The sequence below is a fragment of the Salminus brasiliensis genome, chromosome 17, assembly GCF_030463535.1.
Source record: "Salminus brasiliensis chromosome 17, fSalBra1.hap2, whole genome shotgun sequence".
Classification (NCBI taxonomy): Eukaryota; Metazoa; Chordata; class Actinopteri; order Characiformes; family Bryconidae; genus Salminus; species Salminus brasiliensis.
Window position 1 is genome coordinate 3355147 of NC_132894.1, and position 16123 is coordinate 3371269.

Here is a 16123-nt window from a genome sequence, read left to right on the forward strand (position 1 = left end):
GCTGTTGCACTCCCTGTGTGAGAATTTCAGAATAAATATTCTATTCCCCGTCGGGGTAATTTAGTATTCCATTACGATCCTGAGCTCGCACTGCCCTCCCTCTCTCTCTCCCACCCTCCCTCTCTCTCCTGCCCAGCTTTGTGGCTTGAAGGATGTTCTCATTTAGAGCCGTAGCAATGCTCGCTGAAATTGGGGCTAAATAAGGCACAATAAGGCGCTTGATGTGGCACTTTTCCCTGCGGTGATTACAGACAGTGGGGGCAACACTTACTGCTGTTCAAGACACCCCCCGCTGGCTGGAGTACTCCGTTACAGCCAGAGAGCTCTAGCTACCTCTACTTACTGCTCTACCTCTACTCACTGCTGTACCTCTACCTCTACTCACTGCTCTACCTCTACACACTGCTGTACCTCTACCTCTACTCACTGCTCTACCTCTACACACTGCTGTACCTCTACCTCTACTCACTGCTCTACCTCTACACACTGCTGTACCTCTACCTCTACTCACTGCTGTATCTCTACACACTGCTCTACCTCTACATACTGCTGTACCTCTACACACTGCTGTGCCTCTACTCACTGCTGTACCTCCACACACTGCTGTACCTCTACTCACTGCTGTACCTCTACCTCCACACACTGCTGTACCTCTACTCACTGCTGTACCTCCACACACTGCTGTACCTCTACTCACTGCTGTACCTCTACCTCCACACACTGCTGTACCTCTACTTACTGCTGTACCTCTACTCACTGCTGTACCTCTACCTCCACACACTGCTGTACCTCTACTCACTGCTGTACCTCTACCTCCACACACTGCTGTACCTCTACTTACTGCTCTACCTCTACTCACTGCTGTACCTCTACCTCCACACACTGCTGTACCTCTACTTACTGCTGTACCTCTACCTCCACACACTGCTGTACCTCTACTTACTGCTCTACCTCTACTTACTGCTGTACCTCTACTCACTGCTGTACCTCTACCTCCACACACTGCTGTACCTCTACACACTGCTGTACCTCTACTCACTGCTGTACCTCTACCTCCACACACTGCTGTACCTCTACTTACTGCTGTACCTCTACTTACTGCTGTACCTCTACCTCCACACACTGCTGTACCTCTACTCACTGCTGTACCTCTACCTCCACACACTGCTGTACCTCTACTTACTGCTCTACCTCTACTCACTGCTGTACCTCTACTTACTGCTGTACCTCTACTCACTGCTGTACCTCTACCTCCACACACTGCTGTACCTCTACTTACTGCTCTACCTCTACTCACTGCTGTACCTCTACCTCCACACACTGCTGTACCTCTACTTACTGCTGTACCTCTACTTACTGCTCTACCTCTACTCACTGCTGTACCTCTACCTCCACACACTGCTGTACCTCTACTCACTGCTGTACCTCTACCTCCACACACTGCTGTACCTCTACTTACTGCTCTACCTCTACTCACTGCTGTACCTCTACCTCCACACACTGCTGTACCTCTACTTACTGCTGTACCTCTACTTACTGCTCTACCTCTACTCACTGCTGTACCTCTACCTCCACACACTGCTGTACCTCTACTCACTGCTGTACCTCTACACACTGCTGTACCTCTACTTACTGCTGTACCTCTACTTACTGCTGTATCTCTACTCACTGCTGTACCTCTACCTCTACTCACTGCTCTACCTCTACACACTGCTGTATCTCTACTTACTGCTGTACCTCTACTCACTGCTGTACCTCTACACACTGCTGTACCTCTACTTACTGCTGTACCTCTACTTACTGCTGTATCTCTACTCACTGCTGTACCTCTACCTCTACTCACTGCTCTACCTCTACACACTGCTGTATCTCTACTTACTGCTGTACCTCTACTCACTGCTGTACCTCTACTTACTGCTGTACCTCTACTTACTGCTGTACCTCTACTCACTGCTGTATCTCTACTCACTGCTGTACCTCTACTCACTGCTGTACCTCCCTCCCTCACTCTGTAACTACTCACCCTTCTTCTGCCTCTGAAACAGACCTGACTCAGCCTATTAATGTCAAGCCCTCCATGAGTGTAGGCAGGTGATCGAGCAGGAAACCGCAAAAATGTTCAATACCGGACCTCTTGGAATGGAATTCTTCACCCCTGGCTTAGGAGCTACAAAGAACAATCTCTCTCGCTCTCTCTCTCTCGCTCTCTCTCTCTCTCTCTCTCTCTCGCTCTCTCTCTCTCTCTCTCTCTATCTCTCTCATCTTTCTCCTTCAGCACAGCTTGCTACTAAAAACCAATCACTCAGCTCCGCTTGGCACACTAAGGCGCCCAGATGAGCAGCCATTCATCAAGAAAATAACAAAATTAAAATTACACTTCTCCTTTTAATTCAGTCATTTATTTTTCTGGAGAGTCAAAGAGAGAAAGAGAGAGAGAGAGAGTCTCCATACATGCACTAGCATTTCTCTAGCATGTATCTCTCTTCCTCGCTCTCTTTTTTTTTTTAACCCTGGCAGAGTAATCAGAATCGTGGCTGGAGTGTGGGCTTCTGTCTGGGAGAGGACGAATCTGTCGCTTTATGAAGCTCAATACGTCATTTACATTAAATAATTAAATAAATTTAAGGCATTTAGCAGATGCTCTTCTCCAGAGCGACTTACAAAAGTGCTTCACTATTTACTTAAGAAGAACCTCAGCTAGTTTAAATAGACTAATAATTCAAAGATCCTCTAAGCTTAGACTCTACTAGTCACAAGTCAATATAGAGACCATAATACTCTACTATTCGCCCAAGTCCTCTCAGAAGAGGAGGGTCTTCAGTCTTTGTTGGAGGACAGCGAGCGTAGGGCTCTGCTGTTCGGACACCCAGGGGAAGTTCATTCCACCACTTCGGTGCAGGACAGAAAAAAGCCTGGACGCTTGTCTTCCGTGGATTTTGAGGGATGGCGGGTCGAGCCGAGCCGTACTTGAAGCTGGAAGGGCTCTTGGTGCAGATCGGCTTTTGACCATCGCCATCAAGTACAGAGGGGCTGGCTGGTCCAGTCTTGGCTTTGTAGGCCAGAGTCAGGGGTCTGAATCTGATGCGGGCAGCATTTAATGAACAACTGAATCACACTGAATCCCACCACCTTCCTGTTGCTTCACGATGAAAAGAAATAATGCATGTGATTAATAAAGCTCATGGTTAGTCTATGATGACGATCACAGTTGTAGAATTAGCACGCTGTCTTACATTTAGAGGTCAATTTCACAATGCAGAGCAGGCAGGCTTCACAAAGGCTGCTGCTACTGTTCTGGCTATGCAGTGTATTCTCATCCATGCTTATAGATTTTGGAGACGCAAGGGGTTCGGTGACAGCTGCTGTATTTAAAATGCTAGGTTTAAAGCAGCTATGTTAGCTAAATTAGCATCATAACTTCAGTACAAAGCTCAGGATGGCTGTTTTGGCTTATCTGGCCTTTTTTGGCTAGTGCAGTTAGGGTACGAAGGCCTATAAGGCCTGTTCAAGAGCCATGTTAACTAAACCTCAAGACTGAGCATTTCCATTTCCATTACATTTATAGCATTTAGCAGACGCTCTTATCTAGTCCTTCACTGTTTACTCAAGAATAACCTCAGCTAGTTGCTAGCTTGCTATTGACACAGGTCAATATGGAGACCATAATACTCTACACTACACATAGCACAAGTGCTCAGGGAGGGTCTTCAGTCTGGGTTTGAAGACAGCGAGCGACTCCCAGGTGCCAGGACTGAGATCCAAAGCCTGGATCTCAACCAGTCACACCCAAAGGTTGAATCACTCCCTTATCTGTCTCTGCATTGCTATTCTGGCCCAAAAATTAAGGCTGACTGTTGCCCCAGCTCCATGTTGGACACCGTTTTAGCAGTAGAATTGCCGAGTCGGTGGGCTTCCGACTGCAGTGCTGCAGAGCGGTGTAATTTAAGAGCAGGTGGTGGAGGAGGATGTTTGCTCTATGCAAACGAGCCTGATTCAGCAATCCCCATTTCTAATCAGCAGCACAATTTCATTCCTGTGGCCAGCAGCGTGATCGGAGACAGACTCAGGCACTGAGTTCAGACAGCTGCGGCATAGCACAGCTTCGGGACAGCTGTCCCACTGCTGCTAAATCTTACAGCAGGAGCAGCTCCGAGATGAAAGGCCGGCCATTTATCACCCACAGCACGTAAACGAAGGCATACCTTCCAGTGACTGGCTCCCAGCTATCGGCCTGGGAGGATATGCTGAGATTTTGTACATGCTTTAAAAAAAGAAAAAGCTTCAGGTAGAACAACATTCAGATTCAAATTCATGTCAGGGGTTGGGGTTAAGGTGAGGTTTCCTCTGTTATGACTCTACCTGGCAGTAAGGAGTTCTATAAAGGAGCAACTTTTATGCCTCCTTACCTTTTCATCTCAATTCATGGACGTGTTATTGCAGGGTACAAGTACGAGACGCACCAAGCGGTTCTGGATATTAGAACCTCTGACATTTAATCATTTTCCTTTGAAGTACGAGAGAAAGATGTCTGAACTGAAATTTTGTGCTTGTGAAGATGCTCACGACTGTGAAATCATCTCAGCTCGGGCCACAGCTTTCAGAAATCATTCAGGAGGCAGAAAAGAGCTTTCATGTTCAAGCAATCTTACAAAGCCCACAAGAACCGCTCCTTTACGGCGGTCGTGACAAGACTCTTTACCAAGACTACTATTAACATGATGGTCTAATGAAGCCAATGATGTTTAGTGGTTCTTCATTACTGTCAAACTCATCCCAGTGATGACCAATGGACCTTCATCACTAGCAAACTCATCCCAGTGATGACCAATGGAGCTTCATCACTACCAAACTGATCCCACCGATGATCAATGGAGCTTCATCACTACCAAACTCATCCCACCGATGATCAATGGAGCTTCATCACTACCAAACTGATCCCACCGATGATCAATGGAGCTTCATCACTACCAAACTGATCCCACTGATGATCAATGGAGCTTCATCACTACCAAACTCATCCCACCGATAATCAATGGACCTTAATTACTAGCCATTCCATCCCAGAGATGATCAATGGTTCTTCATCACTACCAAACTGATCCCAACGATGATCAATGGAGCTTCATCACTACCAAACTCATCCCACCGATGATCAATGGAGCTTCATCACTACCAAACTCATCCCAGTGATGACCAATGGAGCTTCATCACTACCAAACTCAGCCCAACAATGATCAATGAAGCTTCATCACTACCAAGCTCATCATCATCACTGCTGCTTTACTTTCTAAACTCTGCCCATAGATGAACAAGCTTCATCACTACCTAACCCATCCCAAACATGTTCAATGGACCTTAATTACTAGCCATTCCATCCCAGAGATGATCAATGGTTCTTCATCACTACCAAACTGATCCCAATGATGATCAATGGAGCTTCATCACTACCAAACTCATCCCAAAGATGATGAATGGAGCTTCATTACTAGCCAACCCATCCCAGAGATAACCATTGGTTCTTCATCACTAAAACACTCATCATAAAAAAGATCAATGGAGCTTCATCACTAACAAACTCAGCCCAACAATGATCAATGAAGCTTCATCACTACCAAGCTCATCATCATCACTGGTGCTTTACTTTCTAAACTCTGCCCATAGATGATCAAGCTTCATCACTACCTAACCCATCCCAAACATGTTCAATGGACCTTAATTACTAGCCATTCCATCCCAGAGATGATCAATGGTTCTTCATCACTACCAAACCCATCCCAAAGATGATCAATGGACCTTAATCAATCCAACTAATCCTAAACTGTGCAACAGAGAATCACTCCAAGGTGCTCAGTGGAGCCCCCTCCCTCCAAATCACCTCAAAGGAGTGTGATACTGCTCCATCACCCTTGAGAAAGCAATTCCACTCTTGCACAGTCCAATAATCGAGGGCTTTACACACGTCCAGCTGAAGCTCGGCATTGTGCATAGTGACCTCAGGCTTGTTTGTGGCTGCTACAAAGCTTCCTAACAAACTGAGAACACGTCAGTATGAGCTTCCACAGAACCGGGCCTTAGTACAAACCTGTCAGCAATGGTTGCACCTCCTAATATCTGAATCCACCTGGAGAGTGCCTAGACAAGTCTGGACACAGTGTATTTATAGCAATGATGCCATCCAGTAGCCCTTACCTCATATTCCTGGGAGAGCTTCAGGTTGTCATTGGCTTTGAGCAGCTCGGTGTGTTCGGCCAGTTCTGTGATGGGGATGGGTGGGTGATTCATCATACCTGCAAGCCCACCAGAGGCAGAGAGGGAGAAAGACAAAGAAAGAGACGGTCAGCGTGTAACAGTCATGGAGAAGCTGCTAACAGACAAACGTGACCAACGAGAGGGTGTGGGCTGACAGTGGTGCGGCCTGGAAGTGCGCTGGCTGGGGCGTGGAGCTGGGATCAGGAGTGGTGGGGAGGAGGAGGAAGTGGGGGGTTGGTGTTTGGTGAGGGGGGTTCAGGAACACATTTAGGATGGATAAAATGCTGTATGATGTTAGAGACACAGTCTGACCAGGCCAGAGCTCCGAATTGTCATTCTGAGCACTCGCGATCGTCCAATAACACACACAAAACCCGGCGCTTTTATACAAAGGAAATAAAAGGCAGGACCTATGGGCAATTGCTAAGGTGACGGGGAAACCACAGACCAATTACTTCCTAATGCTACTGGGACGAGTGGCTTTTAATAGCTTCACAATAGCAGTGCAGTGATGAAATTCATTTTTTTGGGCTCTATGATAATAAAAAAGACGAGAAAATACCCCCGAGCCTGATGGGGCTACATGGGGCTGATTTGTGCAGCTAGGAGGAAACCTTTCTGCTCTGCAAAAGCCGAGGAACAAAAACGAGCCGCGATGTTTTCTGCTTACAAAAGGCTCTTTTACAAAATCAATGACTTGAAACGGCTTCAAAACGGGCTTTGACGTGTATATATATTTCCCAATCTACAAAGAGCATCTCCCGGTGTACTAATATTTAATGAATTGTAATCAAAAGCACTTCTTGAATCAAAACCTTTCCCATTTTCCACAACAGGAGAGGTGGATGTGACTAAAAGACTCATTAGCATTTCCTTTCATGGCAGAGCAACAACACAAACACGGTCAGCTTGTGCATACTTAGAGAACGCATCGACTACAGCGTATACATAATTAATTATTTAAAAAAAGAATTAATAAAAAATAACACTAACAGCCCAGCAAACGCCTTGTAGAGCCCTGGCCTGGGCTTGGATAGTCCTGAATGTGACAAAGTGCACACTGCTTCACTCCAGTTCAGCCAAAGCTAAGCAAGCACAGTGCACAGAGCAGGCCGCGGACACACACATTCCTATTAGCGTTACTATTAGCCCTGAACGCTAACGATGTAAGCAGTCATCATTACCACTAATACCCTCCCCATGAACAGTCCTCCATGAACAGACTGAGCTATCGAAAAAAATTAAATATGGCACCATGTCTCCAGCCATAACCCAGAGAGGGGCCAATGTGGAGCTAGAAGCATGCGGGGAGTTAATCCTGTTACGAGCGCGAGGCTGCCGGTGTAATAGGAAACGTGGAGAAAGAGACATATTGTCTATTTATGCTTGCCTGGGAAAGCATTTCGAATTTTAATACCAACATTTACAAAGAGGCTTTAGCCATCTCCGCCTTCGACTCTGAGAGAGGTCAGAACTCGGCTAAACGCTGTCATCTTTTTTTTTTCCTTTTCTCCCACACCAAAAAACTTTCTGTGATTTAATTAAGTGTGTATAATCTGCATAATCACATTAGCCACCCTCAATTTCCCTTCTAGTTCCAACCTCTCTGCATTAAATGTCACGCGGCCTCTGGCCCGAGACGCTGTTTCTGGTTTTCACGCTCGCTGTAAAAAAGCAGCATACTGTATTACTGCAACTGTAGCCCACCAATGAGCCGGCAAACTGGGCTCCTCAGTACAGTAATCATCAGAGAGAAGATGCAAAGCTGTCAATCAATCTTCCTGAGCCAAACAATACGTACATATATATATATATATATATATATATATATATATACATACACATGTAAACACCTCTGTAACTGTTTTGGATGCTGATTATGACAGCAAGTCAGGAGTCCCAGACGAGCTTAATTGATTAACTAATTAGGTGACAAGCTAAATTAATATTAATCATATTAGATTAAAACCTTTCTTAATTGTATCACTTTTATTTTGTACATGATGAAAATCCATCCATCTATCTGTCTGTCCATCTATCTATCTGTATATTTATATATCTATCTGTCTCTCTATCTATCTATCTATCTGTCTGTCTATCTGTCTCTATCTATCTATCTATCTGTCTGTCTGTTTGTCTGTCTATCTATCTATTTGTCTGTCTGTCTATCTATCTGTCTGTCTATCTATTTGTCTGTATGTATGTATATCTATCTGTCTGTCTGTCTATCTATCTGTCTGTCTATCTATCTATCTATTTGTCTGTATGTATGTATATCTATCTGTCTGTCTGTCTATCTATCTGTCTGTCTATCTATTTGTCTGTATGTATGTATATCTATCTGTCTGTCTGTCTATCTATCTATCTGTCTGTCTGTCTATTTGTCTGTATGTCTGTCTATCTATCTGTCTATCTATCTATCTGTCTGTCTGTCTATTTGTCTGTATGTATGTCTATCTATCTGTCTGTCTGTCTATCTATTTGTCTGTATGTATGTCTATCTATCTGTCTGTCTGTCTATCTATCTATTTGTCTGTATGTATGTCTATCTATCTATCTATCTATCTATCTATCTATCTGTCTGTCTGTCTGTCTGTCTGTATGTCTATCTATCTGTCTATCTATATCTGTCTGTCTATCTATCTATCTATCTATCTATCTATATGTCTGTCTATCTATCTATCTATTTATCTATCCATCTATCTGTCTGTCTATCTGCCTGTATGTCTGTGTGTTTGTCTATCTGTCTGTCTATCTATTAGATAGATATAATTTTCACAAATTCAGAAATCTCCTAAAAATTAGTGATGAATATGGAGGATTCTGCCTTTTTCCTAGATGAATAGTCTAATTTAAGCTTGCTTTGAAAAGCCTGATCTCGTCCACTGAAGCACTGAAGCGTCTCCCAGAGTCTTTTACACAAACTCATGGAGTGCACACTGTTTTCTTAAAAAGTTCCGATTCCCGATTGTGGCTTTCGTTTAGATGGTTAGATTAATAGTACCACAAAAATGTTTCTTCCTTTAGAAAATCCCTGGCTTATGACTAAAAGAAAAACACTTGCCTAAATCTGCCACCAGAGGGCGTTAGACATGGTGCTTTATTACGCTGGATCATGATCTCAAATCTGTGGATTCGAAGCAGTGCTGAGTTTTCCATGGCTACATAACACACACACAGCAGGATTAGACTAGATCAGACGTCGCTAAGCTCCTATTACCGTTATTTTCACTCTCAATCAGACTGATAATCCAGCGTCACCGTTGCTGTCGTCAGCTTTGTTAGATTAAGATAAATAAAGACCATCAGTGCTGAGAGAAGAGGTCATTAAACTGAAGATAACTGAAGATATAAGCTCAAAAATAAGCCACGGCTTTAAGCCAGGCCCTACCGGCTAGAAACACAGACCCGTCGACTTCCAATAGACTTCAATGGGTTGGTGTTTCATCATCTGCTCTATTGACTTCTGTTATGAGTGTGTTAGAGTCAGTAGGCTCTCTGCTCTTTTACAGGGAAGCGCGCTGTTCTTCTCAGTGGTAATCAGTAATGCGACACAGTTCTGGTTTAAGGTTCGAGCTCAGTCACAGCTTCTCCTCTAGCCGTAGCCGCTCTCCGCGCTGAAGGGCGATTCCGTTTTTCGGCATGGTGCTTAAGTTGTTTTTGTTTGTTTGTTCCTTGTCTTCTCGTCTCCGTGTGCCACATAAAGCAGCGCTGTCTTTCCGTCCGTCTGGTTAACGCACAATTTTCATCCCTCCTCGTCTGCGGCTCGCCAAATAATAGCTTTCAGTGCTCTTATTTCCCGCGCGGAGGATAGTGGGTATTTACTCGAAGGATATTCAATATCAAGCTCCAGACTGCTTTGCTGAGCTCAATAGAATGCAAAGTCTTTTTCAAGGACAAGTTTCAGCACCCCCCCATCAGCCCCCCACCCCTAACCACAGTTTCTACTGTATTTCTGTCCTTTTCTCTCAGCTATGGAGTCATCATTTCATCCCGGCCAATCAAGACAAGATCAGAGAACGCCATGGAAACAAACTACCCCCTAATTACGCATTTCCAGTCTGAGTAGACAGGTGGCGGAATGGGACAGCTCCGGAGCTGCTTTCCTTCAGCTCACGTGTATACATATGTGTGTGTGTGTGTGTGTGTGTGTGTGTGTGTGTGTACACATGTTGGATCAAATGTCAGACTATTGTTTGTGGAGGATTTAATTAGTTCAGCTCGTTATCTGTGCCTGCAGAGCGACCCGTCGGAGGACAGGGACGGGGCAGTGAAGTGAAGGAGGGAAAGGGGTAGTGGAGGAGTGCCAGAGGAGCTGGGGTTGATGTTGGAACGCAGACAAACCGTGCCCCCCAAAAACAAACCCCCCCCCTCGCAGTGAAAAGTGGTTATTAACAACAAGCAGCCCGTCAGCTGGTGAGGACATGGCAACCCAAGGAGGAACAAAAACGACAGCAGCAATCAAAGCCGTGTTATGAGACGTGAAAACGTTAGTGCTGAATCTGCGCTTTTTGAGGGGGGGGGGGGGGGGGGGTTAAATCAAACGTATTCTAATGTATTCAGAGAACACTGGCAATTATTTGGGAATGTGGGGCAGTGCTAAGACAGATGAAGTCATAAAGAATGCAGAAATGAAAAGGAGGAGAGCTCAGTGGGTGGTGGGACTAACTTTCATAGTCAAAAGCGGCTTCGCTTAGAGGGCTGCTCAGACCAGAATCTGCAAACATGAAAAGAAAGATACAACTCTTTAAAACACGCCGATTCTCAAATAAGAAGTCAAATCATGAAAATGAACGAACAAATGAATCAAATGAGTCAAAAAGCAAAAGAAAATCAGGTTCATTAGAGTCCAGCAGAGTGTTTTAGTTCCCGCTACAGGAAATGGCCTGTGAAAGGGGGTTAAAGCAGACGGTGGGTCTAGAAGCTCACGATTCTGTAGCAGGGTTGCCAGGTTTGCAACTTTTCCATCAGAATGAGCTTGTCTGAAAATGAGTCACGGTCTCAAGGTTTGATACTTTGATACTTTTGTAATGGGAGAGTTTAATTATAGAGCAGAACAGGGGAAAAGATAAGAATCAGCTTATGAATGGCTGGATGGATGTTGATTATGTTTTAGCACCATAATTCAATTTAATGTGTGGAATAACTGGGGTGCAATCATTTTCCATATTTATGATCACAGTTATTACCAATATGCCACTTTACTATATTCATATAATTTATATATATGTACATATTTCACGTTTTTCTCTTTTTTTTCTCTTTTTGTTCTAAATGTATTTTATTTTATAGAGTGTTTATTTATAGTCTTCATTTTATTGAGTGTTTATTTTATAATGTGTTTATTTTATAGAGTTTTTTATTTATCATGTTTATTTATTGTGTTTATTCAGAGTGTTTATTTATAGAGTTTTTTATTTATCATGTTTATTTATTGTGTTTATTCAGAGTGTTTATTTATAGTGTTTATTTTATAGTTTTTTATTTATCATATTTATTTATTGTGTTTATTCAGAGTGTTTATTTTATAGTTTTTTATTTATCATGTTTATTTATTGTGTTTATTCAGAGTGTTTATTTATTGTGTTTATTCAGTGTTTATTTATTGTGTTTATTCAGAGTGTTTATTTATTGTGTTTATTCAGTGTTTATTTATTGTGTTTATTTTATAGAGTTTTTTATTTATCATGTTTATTTATTGTGTTTATTCAGAGTGTTTATTAATAGAGTGTTTATTTTAGTGTTTATTTATAGTGTTTATTTTATAAAGTGTTTCATTATAGAGGGTTTATTTATAATGTTTATGTCAGGCACTAAATGAACCACTGTCCTGTGTTTAAACCCAGACTACAGCACTGCCATCTAGTGGTCAGGGTTTAAAGACAGTGGTTTATTTAGTCTTGTGTCTAAACCCCACTAGATGGCAGTGTTGTAGTCCGTCGTCAGATCCCACTGTTCTGATTGGAACAGATTTTACGATGGTGTGTTTTTTTATATTATGACAATTTTCTTAAAACTGAATTTTAATATCTCGCAATATTTGGAATCGCAACCCCTGTATCGCAATACGTATTGCCAGGTTCATCCCGATACCCCGTAAAACCGAACAGAATAACGACGGTTCAACACACCACAAACCACAAACAACAACGCTACCATCAAACCTCCTAAACTCAGATGTCTGTTGCTGGTGAACCGATGAAAAGACATATGGCCACAGTCGGAAGTCTGAGTCCTGTCCAGCTGTCTAAAGAGCCATGGAGGAAAGAGGAAGCGGCGAGAAGAAGAAAACACTGAACTGAACCATCTGTCAGAACTTTGGGGGTGAAGAAGAACCGGGCCGACTCTGATCAGAGGCTAGCAATCAGCTCAGCAATGCAGGTTACTGCATATAACTGTATGACACTTAACTGCATGGCACGCTAATCAGATGACGGGATATTAAAAGCCGGCGCTCAGCATCGCGTGATGCTCAACTTTCACCAAACCACATTAGCAGCGCTCTGAGTTTATCTGTAATCTGGTGTGTGGAGACATAATGGCTACACATTACAGAGCTGGAGCTGCACAGAGCTAGCTTTTGTGTGAGTGGGGATGTAACTGTCTCTACTGTCCAGGGAAGAACAAGACTTTCTACTAGATTCTGGCTGAAAATTGCTGTGAGGATTTGATTGCATTTACCGACGAGAGAGCGAGGTTAAGATGTTGGATGATCACCACCCCACCTCATCATCCCCAACTCCTCAACACATCCAAAAAGTATTAGATGGAGCTCCACCATCATCATTCCAGAGAACACAGCTCTTTCACTGCTCCACAGCTCCTCAATGCTGCTGGGGGGCTTTACACCCCTGCTCTAGCCCACGCCTGGCTTAGTAGAGTCATGTTTATTGATCTCCTCCAGAGAGTCCTATTCTATTGGCAGTAATTCTCTACAGGGACTAGGCAAGCTCTGTGTGTGTGTGTGCATTTGCACATCTGTGTCAGTAATGGGTGCAACGTAAAGTAGCTAAATGCAATCAATAGAAGGGGTGTCCACAAACATTTGGACATATGGTGTATTTACATATCTGCAGTGATTTGTAATAGAGATGAGCAAAGGTAAAGACCCTTCACATCATGAAAAGTGGTTCTTTTATAGCTGGTAATTAAGTAATTGAGAAGTTACATTTTAGCCTAAATGTAATTAACTGTAATTAAAATAATCCAGTTCCAAATCAGACCCACTTTCTTATGTGCTCCTAAATGAGACATATAGCAATTTGGGGACTGTGCTACCTATAAGGAATGGTTAGAATTTCTTGTGTGTGTGTGTGTGTGTGTGTGTATATATATATGTGTGTGTGTGTGTGTATATGTGTGTGTGTGTGTGTGTGTGTGTGTTTACACCTGCAGATTAGATCTAAGCCTAAAATCGGAAAGCCTGTAATCTAAAGGCTGCAATAACGAGCTGTTCGGCTTGTGTTCTCAGTGAAAGAGTGCAGAGGAAGCTCATCAGAAAGAGGGCTGATAATGAGGGAGGAAGAGGAGCAGCCTGGGACGGCCCTGCTAGATGAAGACACACCCCGTCCGACTGTGACAGAGAGTAATTACAGACAGAGGGGGTCGACAAATCTTCTGTCTAAAGATGCCATCCATCACAGGGTGCCTGGAGCTGCAGAGTGCAAGAGTGTGTGTGTGTGTGTGTGTGTGTGTATCATGAAAAGGCAGCCTAGTTAAGGAAGTATGTTTGGTTTCAGAGGCAGAGAGGAAGAGTGATGGCTGAGAGAGAGAGAGAGAGAGAGAGAGAGAGAGGGAATAAGAATGAAAGAAATAGTGTGTGTGTGTGTGAGAGAGAGAGAGAGAGAGAGAGAGAGAGAGAGAGAGAGAGGGAATAAGAATGAAAGAAATAGTGTGTGTGTGTGTGTGTGTGAGAGAGAGATTTTTCTTTTTATGGCACTGGAGCTCTGAAGCTAATCTCGCTAACAAGTAATGGAAGCTTATGTACACCAATTAGCAGTAGCTGTACACCAATCTCCAGTAGACTTGCTTATGTCTTTTCTGACACTGTAAATTGGTGGAAAATTGGTGGAAAATGATGAATTTCGCCCCTTTTCCCCACCCCGCTGGTTAGTACTCTCCCCGTTTCAACTGATGGAACTCCCAGCTTACGGATGGCTGTGGCATCGCTGGGGTCCAATTCTATTAGACGTATTTCAGCCCGTGTTTATAGCTATCCGTGAGTCGCACAGAGTCCGAGACCACGTGAACTAGTCTACTAGCATGCAGTTAGCACCATGCTAACAGTAGAGGCTACAAGTTTCATTGTTACATTAGCCTTGTAGCATACCCGGTCATTGCCCTGGTCGATCAACTATGTAAGGGTATGAAGGGGGAAGCTGCAGCTCTCTGTTCCGTGACCGTTGTGCAGATGATCCGGCTGAAGTGAAGGACGCTTGTTTGAACAATGGCCACTATTAGCTAATGGGACTGTGGCCGAAGCACTGCAGCGCCCGCTTAATTGGCCTAAAACGTCTGTTTCAATTAAACTGGCCGTGCAGAGAGATAACGACACCGCCGGCACGGACAGAAGGGACAGCGCTCAATTAATAAAGAGGAACATGATTAAAAAAAAAGCCTTATTTCTTCACAGTGGACGAGAGCGGGAAAAGAGAGAGGAAAAAAAGGCCAAACAAGATGAAAGCGCACAGTCCTGATTTTACAGCCATTATTACGACAGCGCCGGACAGCCGGATCATGACGGAGGAGTGATTACTGCAAACGAATCGGCCACAGACGAGCTCTCTCGCTCGCTTGCTCTCTCTCTCTTCACCTCTGCCTCTCTTTATCTTCCGTGTGGACGGAAGGATCCGGGCAGTGGCTGCGCTTCAGCTTCCTGAGGCAGCCGCAGTGAGATTACTGCACTTCAAACAGAGCGGTGATAGAGCGCTGAAGACGGATATGAGAGAGAGAGAGAGAGAGAGAGAGAGAGAGAGAGAGAGAGAGAGAGAAGGAGGGACAGAGAAAGGAAAGGGAGAGAGAGGCAGTGAGGAACGAGTAAAAAAAAAGGTGGGGAGAGATAGAGAGAGAGAGAGAGAATACGAGACACAGAAGGAAGGTGGAGAAAGCGAGTGAGGTAATGAGGTAGTGATAAACAGGCAAAGGGAGAAAGAGAGAGACGAAGAGAAGAGTGTTAGAGAGAGAGAGAAAGAGAGAGAGAGAGAGACATGCAAAGAGAAGAGTGAGAGAGATAGAGAAAGAGAGAAAGAGAGAGAGAGACACAGGAAAGGGTGAAAGAGATACAGATAGATATAGAGAGAGAGAGATAGAGAGAAGGGTGAGCGACAACAAGAGATTCAGAGAGAGATACATAGAGAGAGGCTGAGAGAGACACAGATATATATATATATACAGAGAGAGAGAGAGAGAGAGAGAGGAAAGAGTGAAAGAGATACAGAGAGAAGGGTGAGAGAGAGAGAGAGAGAGAGAGAGAGAGAGAAATAGTGAGAGGGGTGAGCGAGAGAGATACAGAAAGAATGGAGAGAGAGAGATACAGAGAGATATAGAGGGAGATAGAGAGAGAGAGAAAGAGAGAGAGAGAGAGAGAGATGCAGAGAGACAGATACAGAGAGAAGGGTGCGAGACAGAAGGGACGAGGAGACAGAAGGGACGAGAGAGAGAGAGAGAGAGAGAGAGAGAGAGAGAGAGAGACAGGGAGCGGTAGGGGGTGCTGTCAGGTGGTACGTTCACTCAGCAGCACCTCAGGAAGGACGGGGGAAAAGTCAGAGCTGCTTCAGGGAGGAAAGCCGGAGAAAATGAGAGAAGGGAAGAACGTCCTTTGAACCGGAGGATTCTGGGGAGATTGTCTTACATTCCGCCAGAAATGGGTTATAAG

General features: G+C 44.1%; 1 protein-coding gene across 16 annotated transcripts in view; it reads right to left on the bottom strand.

Annotated features, from left to right (window-relative positions):
- ptprsa (protein tyrosine phosphatase receptor type Sa) overlaps positions 1-16123 on the bottom strand; it is a 311006-nt gene that overhangs the window by 33358 nt on the left and 261525 nt on the right. For 9 of the 16 annotated variants that reach the window (XM_072659941.1, XM_072659950.1, XM_072659939.1 and 6 more), the window contains 2 exons: positions 10919-10966; positions 6190-6287 (listed from right to left, as the gene is read on the bottom strand). In XM_072659941.1, coding sequence (XP_072516042.1) covers positions 6190-6287; positions 10919-10966 — 146 coding nt within the window. The remainder of the gene's footprint in view (positions 1-6189; positions 6288-10918; positions 10967-16123) is intronic. The other 7 variants (XM_072659946.1, XM_072659948.1, XM_072659947.1 and 4 more) reach the window with 1 other exon arrangement.